This window comes from Heptranchias perlo, chromosome 5 (assembly GCF_035084215.1).
Source record: "Heptranchias perlo isolate sHepPer1 chromosome 5, sHepPer1.hap1, whole genome shotgun sequence".
NCBI classification, from domain to species: Eukaryota; Metazoa; Chordata; class Chondrichthyes; order Hexanchiformes; family Hexanchidae; genus Heptranchias; species Heptranchias perlo.
The window spans coordinates 93,757,174-93,769,910 of record NC_090329.1 but is presented as its reverse complement, the minus strand read 5'-3'; the positions used below and the strand labels follow the sequence as shown (position 1 = coordinate 93,769,910).

General features: G+C 39.4%; 1 protein-coding gene across 6 annotated transcripts in view; it reads right to left on the bottom strand.

Moving 5' to 3' along the window:
* LOC137321935 (bcl-2-associated transcription factor 1-like) overlaps positions 1-12,737 on the bottom strand; it is a 51,727-nt gene that overhangs the window by 16,249 nt on the left and 22,741 nt on the right. For all 6 annotated transcript variants that reach the window (XR_010962926.1, XM_067984808.1, XM_067984810.1 and 3 more), the window contains exon 6: positions 6,752-6,924. Coding sequence is in view for 5 of the 6 variants with exons in the window: in XM_067984808.1 (XP_067840909.1) it covers positions 6,752-6,924 (173 nt within the window). In the remaining variant the exon portion in view is untranslated. The remainder of the gene's footprint in view (positions 1-6,751; positions 6,925-12,737) is intronic.

Here is a 12,737-nt window from a genome sequence, read left to right as displayed (position 1 = left end):
CATTATGAATTTTCAACAGAAGTTATTTAAAATGCAAGTTTTTTTGCCTGACCCATACTGTATACTAGTTGTGTAATGTGTAGAGATTTATCACCAAACACTGTGCTGAAAGCTTATCCTGGAGTTGGATAAACTATTCAAATGCAGTAGTTTTTCAAAAAATAAAACAGTTTCCCCCACTCCTGGATGATCTTTAAAGTTAACAATGCCAAACAGACACCTTTTCAGTTTGATCAACAATATATCCCTTTCTCAGTCTGACAAAAAAAATTATTCAACTGTCTCAAACTTGGCTATGGAAAAAAACTGGTTAATAAAATCACAAGTACAATATCTATGGGAAAACTTACCGCCTGAAATCCAGAAACTGCCTCACAACCAACCATAAACACTTCAATGGGTCACTACAACAGTAGTGCCTCGATCATAATTCCATGAAACCCAACAAGGAGTGCAGAGGAATTTTGTTGTTAGCAATTCAGTTATAAGCCTTTTTTCCAGGAAGACAGAAGCTTCAACTTTGCCTGTGTTTTTTGCATCTGTTTGCAACCGTTATTATATTTTTTAACATGGGACTTGGCATTTCAATACATGAACACATCCCAGGATTGCCATGACCTATTTGCAATGAAAAAGAAAACATCACTGGGCTTTATAGCTCAGCACAAAAATTGTACCTGTAACAGCGTATTGGTGTACTAACATAATAATGTATTTGATTTTTACAACTGCTTCACTAGAAAATGATCACTGTGACTAAAGACTGGTGGACTTAAAAAAAAAATTCTAATGGATCAATATCATGTACATATATTCCTCTGTGGTCATTAATACTGGTAAAGAGGGGGGAATTCTTAGATGCAATTTTTTCTGCATTTCTGTAGGTATACAGTTTATGTCAAGCATGATTTTTAAAAACAGTAAAATGATAAAAAAAAACAAGGTCATATTCTATTACATTATTATACATGCAAGGTGGGTAAATCAATTACATTTGATACAGGACTGGGTGAAGTTATAGATTTATCAGAACTTGTATGTAATTGTATATTAAATAATTTTTGTAACTGAATTAGAAGTTGCAGTTATTTACACACAAACAAACAAAAAAAAAGAAAATCACAAAAAAATTTCCAACAATCAACCAGACATATTAACACAGCTAATGAACAGAATCAAAAATTGTGGCTGGAGGGAAAAATGGGAGAATTTTCCTCCCCTCTTTTTCTAAGTAGCAGTGCCAGTATTTAACAGCCTTTACTAGTGGATCTTTATAGAGACAGTCAAACTTAGTAATGATTTATAAATCCCTAAAGCAAGTATATTCCAAAAGACAAATGCTACCCTTGAGCTATTTAGAAACATATGCACTTTTTTCTTCCACCCCCATCCCGCCCCATGCAAAGTTAGACTCATACCCAGGAGGTTAAAAGGCCCTGCCATGGGCATCCTCACAGATCAGGTCAACGACAGTTCTTGCTTAATCCACTACGAACCACATGCTTCATCCATGTGGGAAGGGATCTCTCCACTTCTCTCCCTGAAATGGGCATGTCACCTCCTTATTAAAATTGCAATATGGGCTGAAGCTGATCATCAGCTCTATATTGTATCACTAACTACCTGGCTACCATCTGCAACCTTTTCCTTTAAAATGTCAGCAGCACTGTTTTTGATAAAGAAAGCAACATTTCAAAATGCAAAAAACAGTACTTTGAAGTTCTCCTGTTCACATTTCAGTTTCTTACTCGGGAAATTCTCCACAGCATATACACAAATCCACTCGATAGCAGTAAATTTAAAAATAGTGAATTGTTTGTTGTTCTTTATCTCAAACCTAATTCTTAAAAGAATCAAATGCAATTATACTGAAATCTGTCAACGCCAGTTAATTGTTATTTAGAAATTGAACTACACGTGTGTATCATCAGTTCCTTAGCATTCCAGTTATACCTGTTTACAGCACCAACTAAAATCTACAAACCACAAAGAGTGATTTATTTATTAAAAGAAACTTCACTGCTGGAGTGAAATTCTAGACATTTCAGTGATATTTTTAAGCTGCGAACTTGGAAAAATGACAGGAATCTACTGTATATCACACTGTCACTAGATGCTCAATTAAAAGCTAATGTGTATAAGTTAGCAAATTACTCCATGTCATTTATTCCACATTAATGTAGTCATTAAAAATGAAAGTTTGAATTTAGCACTGGATGCCTACATAGTTCCACCTAATCGAATTATGAAATGTTGGATACAGGTGAAGATTGTTCAGATCCTTGTCACCACTAATAACCCAAAAAATGTTCAAACAGCTGTAAAAATATTTCTAGAGGTGAGCATATATACATTCTTATTTTTAAGACATCTGCATAGCATTCTCAGTAATCTATGAAGCACAATGTTCAATCTATGGTGCAGGACAAAGTGTTGAGAACGGTTTGAGCATTTCATTTCACAGGTTAGCTCTGTGGACTATGCAGAATATTAAGCAGAGTATTACAACGGGTATATTAAACACTAACAGCTGTACAGATAAATCCCAGAGATTAATAATTAAAATGATTGTGCATATACAGTAACATACCAACTCATTTAAATACCATTATAATGGACAACATTTTCAATAAGAATCATTTGCACTCACATGATGTAGGGCTGTGAAAAATATAGTGGTGTAAAGGGTGTCCAGATAGTGTGTATTGCATACTAAGTTAAGTTCCTGTGAGTTACTTACCATTTTATGCCAAAAGAATTAGATGTACCATGTTAAATTCTCAGCTCTTATAACCTGCTATAAGATAGAAGGTTTACCAAGTGTATGAAATGACAAACTAATCATTGGGCCAAGTAAAATGGTTTAGTTCTAGAATGTGAGAAATTTAAGTGAAAATAATCTTCTTTAAAAGGTACAGCAGTACACCAACAGCCAGAGCTACATACATGAATACTCGCCCCTATCAATAGTAGAGAATTAAGGGTAATGTGAGTATGAAATTACGTCAGTTTTAATCAAAGTTGTGGCAAAATCTGTGGAACACCTTTTGCTACTACTAGATATCTTTAATGTTTCAGAAATGTACTACACATAGTGTAACTACAAATAACACCACACCTTAACCCAATGCTGTATCAAGACAGAAATTTAACAGTGATGGTCTCCTGTTTTCAGACAGCCCTTTGAAATGACCCCACATTTTGTCCTGGAAAGTGAAAGAGAAGGAACAATACACTGTGGCATTTAAAGTGACAAATAAGCAATAATCAAGAATCCCCAGAGCCAGACAACAATTAAATAGCTGCCCCGCTTCAAGTTACAACAGTTCCATTACAATATATAGATTTATTTCCTGCTATTGAAATGCGCGTTAGCATTCAAAAACTTGGAGTAATCATATAACAAATACTAATCCCTCAGTACAGACATCACATGTCAGCTACATTGGCCACTGACAGCCAGCACGACACCTGTGAGTCAGCATTTCCCCACCCCCCCCCCAAAAGACACCAGCCCATAAATTAGAGTCACAGTGTACATTGTAAAAATAATAAATGGCTAAATGGGAAGGATTGAAGACTGTAATCTCATATGGGAGTTCAGATGGTGGAATATATGAGCTTAACAATTTTTTAGTATTCCCTTTGCTTTACTTTTAATCAGTCTGAATGACATTACTGCTGAGTAACTTTTGTCAGCACCAAGCATAGTTAGATGCAGAGTAATGCTCCTTCTGCTCTGTTCCAATAGTGTATCTCAGCCATAGAATTAGAATGATTTGAGTAATTAAGCAACTAACCCACCCTACTACAGTCTCTCTATCCTCTGAACTTTAATGAGATTACTTCCAGCTATTCATTATCCTTCATTTATTCAGATTACAAAATAGAATCAATTTAGAAAAGACAAACATCTCTGAATGATTATAAATTAAAGCAGTATAGCTAATGTACATACAGGTTCTCAATATATTTAGCAATTGTATTAATATACATACACTCAAATTATTTTTAAGCAATCATATCGATACAAATACTTTGAAATGTTATCCTCTTCCCACATTTTGTGTAGCGTACATCTCAGGACACTTCAAATCAAGAGTTTCAATTTCACGTAAAGCATATATTTCCATTGCAAGACACTTTCCTGGGAAGAATGAGGAAACTGAAAAGTACAGCCTATAAGTGCAGCTAATCAGAGGTCAATAAACTTGAAAACAGTAAATGCATTTAATGCAACAGAAAAAAAATCATTACTAAATTGTTTCAAAACTGTATACTGCCAAAAGGTTGTTGGAATTTGTTTCCAATGAAGTGTAATTGCTAACAGGACCATGGGCTTCTCATTAATATTACCAAATGATGTGTGTGTGGTAATGCAGATGTATATGCGAATGCCACCATGCTGGTTTACTTTTGAATCACTTTGCAGGCAACATTATTGCTAGCACTTTTGGTTTATTGTGCATATATGCTGGTAAAGGGTAAAAAAGAACTTGCATTTATATAGTACCTTTCATAACCTCAGGACATCCCAAAACACTTCCCAGCTAATAGAGTACTTTTGAAGTGTAGTCACTGTTATAATGTAGGGAAACGCGGTGGCCAATTAGTGTACAACAAGATCCAACAAACAGCAATGAGGTAAATGACCACATAATTTGTTTTTGTGATGTTGGTTGGGAGATAAATATTGGCCAGGACACTGAAAGAACTCCCCTGCTATTTTTCAAATATTTCCATGGGATCTTTTACATCAACCTGAGGGCAGATGGAACCTCATTCGAAAGTCGGCACCTCTGACAGTGCAGCACTCCCACTGTACGGCACTGAAGTGCCAAGCTTAAATTATGTGCTTAAGTCTCAATCTGGTAGAAAACATGTTCTTGTATCAAGAAGTTAGATAAAATGTTCTATAATCAATTTCATAGCAGCAACATATTTTTGGTAACTAAGTAACTTTCCCTGCTATCATATCCAATGTGCAAGCGATATATATGTACTGCTATTGATTTTAATTAAGATTTTATTAGGTTGGATAACTGAAATCACTGCACATAATAGTTGTCAATACTAGCTTTAAATGTTGAACCTCAGCATGTTGAATTTCTGCTGCACACATTTTTTTTTTACTTCCAAGAAAATCAGTATGCTATTTCAAAATGAAGAATTAATTGAAACAAAAATAGGCATTGAGGTGGCAACAATTAATTCCTCAAAATATCTGCAAATATTGTGTAACACTACAGAAATGCTTGTGCCCCATTTTATTCCAATAGACACATACCCCGATTAAGAATGCAACAAAGGACATACTGTTCAAATTAAGTTCTTCCCTCAGTGTTAAACAAGGTTTTTCTTTTCTGACTCACTCTTTTTCGACTCACCCTTTTCCCTTTTTTAAAGAAAAAGAGAATATCAGCAAAGATCCTAGGAATTTATCTATCTACTTGGAATGTAACGGCCCAGCCATGATGCTGGTTTATAAGACAGTTAGCACGTTTTGAAATCAAATCCCGAATCACGCCAGCACAATGCAATCTGTAGTCTACCCATCACTAACCGACAGATGGATTTTCAAATGATTGAGATACCTGATTTTAAACTTCAATATTGTTATCCCTAGATTTTTGGACCTCATTAAGATTACTATTAAAATAAAATACTTTAATGCATCTCTTTACAAATAATGAAGCTCTTTAAATGTTAGACCAGTTCTTTGCAGATAGAAATCTACAAAACATTACTGCCTCAAAATGGTTGTATCTAATTTAAGAAAGTCAGCTTTGGCAGGCCAATAAAAATATAGACTGGAAGGCACACTAGTGCTTACCCTGTAGTATTAAGACAGCTATACTATTTATTCAAACCTTGCATACAGAAATTGCAAACATTTAAGCTCCTCTGGTGGCTCAGCTCTTTAAAACACTAAGTAGCTGAAAGCCAAAGGAACTGTGGGGGGTGCTACAACTAACTTCAACACTCCTGGTTAGGAAGGAGCAGGCAGTAAAATAGCAACCAGGATTCCTTCTCCTGATCAGTATCCAGCAACCCCTGCTAGAAGGTCACATGTTCAAATGGCATTAGCTATGATTCCACCCTCCTCCCCCAAATGTATAATAGCCTAGCAAAATGTACTGCCTATCCTCACACATTAAGAATGGGCATTTAGGTGGTGTTATGTAGGATATCCAGAACCCGTGGGAATATGTCCTATTGAGTCAATAGATTCAGGAGAAAGGCAAGAGACAGAAAACAAATGAAAAAAAGGGAGGATTTTTTTTAAAATTCAGCACTATTGTGGGGGAAGGAGAAGGGAGATACAAAGTGATCATTCTTTAATAGTTAACCCTCAAGCTCTGAACAATGTGAGCAAACTTTTCACTGTATCCTAAAGACGATCAGGTCGCTGTACTCAATAAAAACTGTAAATATTGGGGTATAATTTTATTTCTATATCCCACTATCTTCTTTAGGGCAGATAATATTTCAGAACAAAATAAATGAACATTTCTCATATGTCATCAATACTGGGAGGTATGCTTCTTCCCCCTTTCAAGAAATAATTGCTTAAATGTATATGTTTTTAAAAAACGGAACAGTATTAAGAGATAAAAAGATGCCACGTTTGGTAGCACAAATCTAGTTATATTGCTTTTAAGCTGATGTAGACGAGACACTATCATACGAAACATTAAAATGTTTATAGCATGCTTTTTACAATGATGCATCTATCCAGGTACCAACGTACCTTTAACGTGATGAACCAGGGCCACGATATGCTGAATAAATGACTCTGAAGAACTTCTGTAAAACTGAGGCAACTTAAGGTGATCAAAGATAGAACGGAATCCTTGCTCTTTCTTGCTGGAATGGACAAGAGCACTGGAAAGCAGTCTCTCGGTTGTCAAAGAACTTCCGGGTCTGCAAAGAAAGGGAAAACTACATTCTAATTACTTTGCACGCATTGTTGAGTGCTGTACTTAGATAGGTAACAACCAATATACTTTCCTCTTCACTCAAGTATAGTAGGTTCTTAGAGGGCACAACAGCCTTGGGGTTTCAGCATTGGACTAGCAATCCAGAGGTCAAGAATTTAAATTCCACTATGAAAGGTTGCAAAATTGAATTAAATAAATATGGCAATTTATGAGCAATGATCTTGAAAACACCTGGATTGTTATAAAAACTGAACTGGTTCACTAATGTCCTTCAGGAAGGGAACCAGCCAAGCCTGTGATATGGCCTATGTGTGACTCCAATCTCAAGCTATGTGGATGACTCTTAATGCCCTCAGGACAAGAAGACAAGAACAGTAAACACTGCCTTACCAGTGTCACCCACATTCCAAGAACAAATAAAAAAATATTTCCTTTCCCACAGCAATTATGGGGTAGACTAAATTGTCCGGAAAAAAGTTAGAAAAATATAGATGTTTACTTCCATCTAACATGGTGTTCTTGGAGAGTCATGCAAAGAAGAAAAAAAAAACCAAACTAAAATGATGAGACATAAAAGTAATTCAGGTCTTAATTTATAAACGACATCTCAGTTTCATATTAGACAGCAGAAACTAAAAGGAGAGAAAAACTCCCTAAAGTTAATACTGTCCTTACATTTCCATGTTTATAATAAAGTTTTGAGAGTCATAGAGTTATACAGCACGGATAGAGGCCCTTCGGCCCATCGTGTCCGCGCCAGCCATCAGCCCTGTCTACTCTAATCCCATATTCCAGCATTTGGTCCGTAGCCTTGTATGCTATGGCATTTCAAGTGCTCATCCAAATGCTTCTTGAATGTTGTGAGGGTTCCTGCCTCCACAACCCTTTCAGACAGTGAGTTCCAGACTCCAACCACCCTCTGGGTGAAAAAGTTCTTTCTCAAATCCCCTCTAAACCTCCCGCCTTTTACCTTGAATCTATGTCCCCTTGTTATAGAACCCTCAACGAAGGGAAAAAGCTCCTTAGTATCCATCCTATCTGTGCCCCTCATAATTTTGTACACCTCAATCATGTCCCCCCTCAGCCTCCTCTGCTCCAAGGAAAACAAACCCAATCTTCCCAGTCTCTCTTCATAGCTGAAGCGCTCCAGCCCTGGTAACATCCTGGTGAATCTCCTCTGCACCCTCTCCAAAGCGATCACATCCTTCCAGTAGTGTGGCGACCAGAACTGCACACAGTACTCCAGCTGTGGCCTAACCAGTGTTTTATACAGCTCCATCATATCCTCCTTGCTCTTATATTCTATGCCTCGGCTAATAAAGGCAAGTATCCCATATGCCTTCTTTACCACCTTATCTACCTGTTCCGCCGCCTTCAGGGATCTGTGAACTTGCACACCAAGATCCCTCTGACCCTCCGACTTGCCTAGGGTCCTCCCATTCATTGTGTATTCCCTTGCCTTGTTCGTCCCTCCAAAGTGCATCACCTCGCACTTTTCCGGGTTAAATTCCATTTGCCACTGTTCCGCCCATCTGACCAACCCATCTATATCGTCCTGCAGACTGAGGCTATCCTCCTCACTATTTACCACCCTACCAATCTTTGTATCATCAGCGAACTTACTGATCATACCTTTTACATTCATATCCAAGTCATTAATGTAGACCACAAACAGCAAGGGACCCAGCACCGATCCCTGTGGTACCCCACTGGCCACAGGCTTCCAGTCACAAAAACAACCTTCGACCATCACTCTCTGCCTTCTGCCACTAAGCCAGTTTTGTATCCAAAGTGCCAAGGCACCCTGGATTCCATGGGCTCGTACCTTCTTGACCAGTCTCCTGTGGGGGACTTTATCGAAGGCCTTACTGAAATCTTTGACTGCTCCATCCCTAGCCTTATACATCTCAAAATTCTTACCTTCACCATCTCCTCTGACCTGAAACAGAAGTTCCTCTTACAATGCTAAAGCTTCTTCCAAAAAAAACCTGATTTTGTCTTTTGGGCCAAATGCTTACTGTCCCATCAATAACTCTTTCTATAAAGCCCAAGCTGTCCAAGACTTGAATATTATTCCCATATCTAGGAAGGCTCTTCTAACACCTCACACTCCTGAATAGGATACAAGAAAAGCTTGTTGCCCAACAGCTGATCCATCTCTTACCCTCCAAACTTACAGTCCAACAAATTTATTTTAAATTCTACAAGCTTTCGGAGGCTTCCTCCTTCCTCAGGTGAATGGTGTGGAAATGAAATTTTCGAATCCTTCGCATTTGAAAATCACAGAACAATGCCTGGTGATTACTGCCCGTTGCCAAGGCAATCACAGTGAGCAGACAGAAAGGTGTCACCTAAAAGGCCACCGAATATACAAACCCCCAAAAAAAGAGAGAGAGAGAGAGAGAGAGAGAAGGAAGACAGTCAATGACCCGTTATATTAAAAACAGATAACATTTGTTCGCTGGTGGGGTTACGTGTAGTGTGACATGAACCCAAGATCCCGGTTGAGGCCGTCCTCATGGGTGCGGAACTTGGCTATCAATTTCTGCTTGACGATTTTGCGTTGTAGTGTGTCTCGAAGGTCGCCTTGGAGTATGCTTACCCGAAGGTCGGTGGCTGAATGTCCATGACTGCTGAAGTGTTCCCCGACAGGGAGAGAACCCTCCTGTTTGGCGATTGTTGCGCGGTGTCCATTCATCCGTTGTCGCAGCGTCTGCATGGTCTCGCCAATGTACCATGCTCTGGGGCATCCTTTCCTGCAACGTATGAGGTAGACAACGTTGGCCGAGTCACAGGAGTATGAACCGTGCACCTGGTGGGTGGTGTCCTCTCGTGTGATGGTGGCATCTGTGTCGATGATCTGGCATGTCTTGCAGAGGTTACCGTGGCAGGGTTGTGTGGTGTCGTGGACGCTGTTCTCCTGAAAGCTGGATAATTTGCTGCGAACGATGGTTTGTTTGAGGTTGGGTGGCTGTTTAAAGGCGAGTAGTGGAGGTGTGGGGATGGCCATAGCGAGGTGTTCGTCATCATTGATGACATGTTGAAGGCTGCGGAGAACATGGCGTAGTTTCTCCGCTCCGGGGAAGTACTGGACGACGAAGGGTACTCTGTTGGTTGCGTCCCGCGTTAGTCTTCTGAGGAGGTCTATGCGATTTTTCGCTGTGGCCCATCGGAACTGTCGATCGATGAGTCGAGCATCATATCCCGTTCTTACTAGGGCATCGTTCAGCGTCTGTAGGTGTCCATCGCGTTCCTCCTCGTCTGAGCAGACCCTGTGTATTCGCAGGGCCTGTCCATAGGGGATGGCCTCTTTGACGTGGTTAGGGTGGAAGCTGGAAAAGTGGAGCATCGTGAGGTTGTCCGTGGGCTTGCGGTAGAGTGAGGTGCTGAGGTGCCCATCTTTGATGGAGATTAGTGTGTCCAAGAAAGAAACTGATTCTGAGGAGTAGTCCATGGTGAGCTTGATGGTGGGATGGAACTTGTTGATGTTATCGTGTAGACCTTCGGGTAAGCATACTCCAAGGCGGCCTTCGAGACACACGACAACGCAAAATCGTCGAGCAGAAATTGATAGCCAAGTTCCGCACCCATGAGGACGGCCTCAACCGGGATCTTGGGTTCATATCACACTACACGTAACCCCACCAGCGAACAAATGTTATCTGTTTTTAATATAACGGGTCATTGACTGTCTTCCTTCTCTCTCTCTCTCTCTTTTTTTTGGGGGGTTTGTATATTCGGCGGCCTTTCAGGTGACACCTTTCTGTCTGCTCACTGTGATTGCCTTGGCAACGGGCAGTAACCACCAGGCATTGTTCTGTGATTTTCAAATGCGAAGGATTCGAAAATTTCATTTCCACACCGTTCACCTGAGGAAGGAGGAAGCCTCCGAAAGCTTGTAGAATTTAAAATAAATTTGTTGGACTATAACTTGGTGTTGTAAAATTGTTTACAATTGTCAACCCCAGTCCATCACCGGCATCTCCACATCATGGCCTCCAAACTTACTCACTCTCTTGTTGCAACCTTTCATATCTTTGTCGAGTATGGTCAATCTTAGTCTGAATTTTCCTCTTTTCATAGAATCATTGAATCTTACTTATCTTAAATCTGTGTCCTCTGGTTATTGACTCTCCTGCCAGTGAAAACAGTTTCTCCGTATCTACTCTATCAAAATCCTTTATAATTTTGAATGCGTCTATTAAATCCCCCCTTAATCTTCTCTGCTCGAAAGAACAATTCCAGCTTCTCCAGTCTCTCCATATAACTGAAGTCCCTCATCCATTCTAGTAAATCTCATCTGCACCCTCTCCAAGGCCTTAACATGCTTCCTAAAAGTGTGGTGCACAGAATTGGATGCAATACTCCAGTTGAGGCCTAACCAGTGATTGATAAAGGTTTAGTATAACTTCCTTGCTTTTGTACTTTATGCCTCTACTTATAAAGGCAAGTCCTGTATGATTTTTTAAAACAGCCTTATCATCTTGTCCTGCCACCTTCAAAGATTTGTGTAAGTGACCCTCCAGGTCTCTGTTCCTGAACCCCCTTTAAAATTGTACCATTTTATTTATATTGCTTCTCCACATTCTTCCTTCCAAAATGCATCACTCCATACTTTTGTTCCTTTTAAAGATCCAAATTGGCTATCCTATATACTCTTCCTCCTCCCTACATCCTCACTGGGTTGACACCGTAGTCTCAAACTCATTCTTTACACAGAATCTCAAAACTATGGAACTCATTATATCCATCAACGTTTCCTTCCTCCTACAATCTTCAGGCTTTTGTAAGGCACCACTGCTTGTCACGACTTCCTGATTTGCATTGTATTCTCTTACATTTTTCAACATCCTGCACTATAGGCCTTGGCTCTTCATCCTTGTTTCAGTTTTAAAAATCTTACCAAGGCAATTACTACTTGTACAATTCAGACATTACAGATAAAAGCTGTTACCACACTGCAACCACCATCTCAGATGCCACAAATGCTTTCACAGAGGACAGTAAACCATCCAATGGTGCTGGACCAGAAAACAGGAGCCACATTATCAGGGTGGGTTGAACTCAATGTCCTTCTGGGATGGTGTCTCGCCTGTATCTGACTGCCAGGCAGAGATTAGAAACGCACGTGGAAGGAAACAATATCCTGTCACATTATCAATACACTGCACAGCCATTTTGATCAGTTGGTCTTTTCCACTTCTGCTGTACATGGGACCTTATCTAGAACCATCCCAATAATTCTTAGAATGAAGGAAGAAGCAAAAAGGTACAGGTATGAATGAAAAACAAAGCATATACATATGGATGTACCATGGCATTTAAACACACCGGAAAAAATTGAAGAGCAATTGGAAGAGAGCTTTGGACAATGAACTACATTTTTAATAATTGGAAAAGTCCTACCATCAGCAGGCAAACTTATCTTATTCGTTCAATCACAAAATGAGTGTATTTTGGTATCAACACTACTCCATTTGTCCCTTCTCAGTTTTCCTCCTGCCCCCAGTTAAGCCAAAGTACTTTGTGGTATTTTTGAATCCTATTGTGAAAGTGCATTCCTTTTGAGGCCACAACTTCCAGCCAGCCTCCCAGTCTCACAAATATTTACAGTACTAGTATTACAATCTTCAACATTTAGGAGTTGGAGGTCTCCCGCTTAGCTGTGAATTTTCCCATCCTTTTTGGAATTATACGGTAATGAGAACAGAAGCCCAAATTTCCCTGGCCAGAAGGGTACCTTATCTACAGCATACGAACAGTACAAGAATCTCTAATTCCATGGCCAATAGTTCT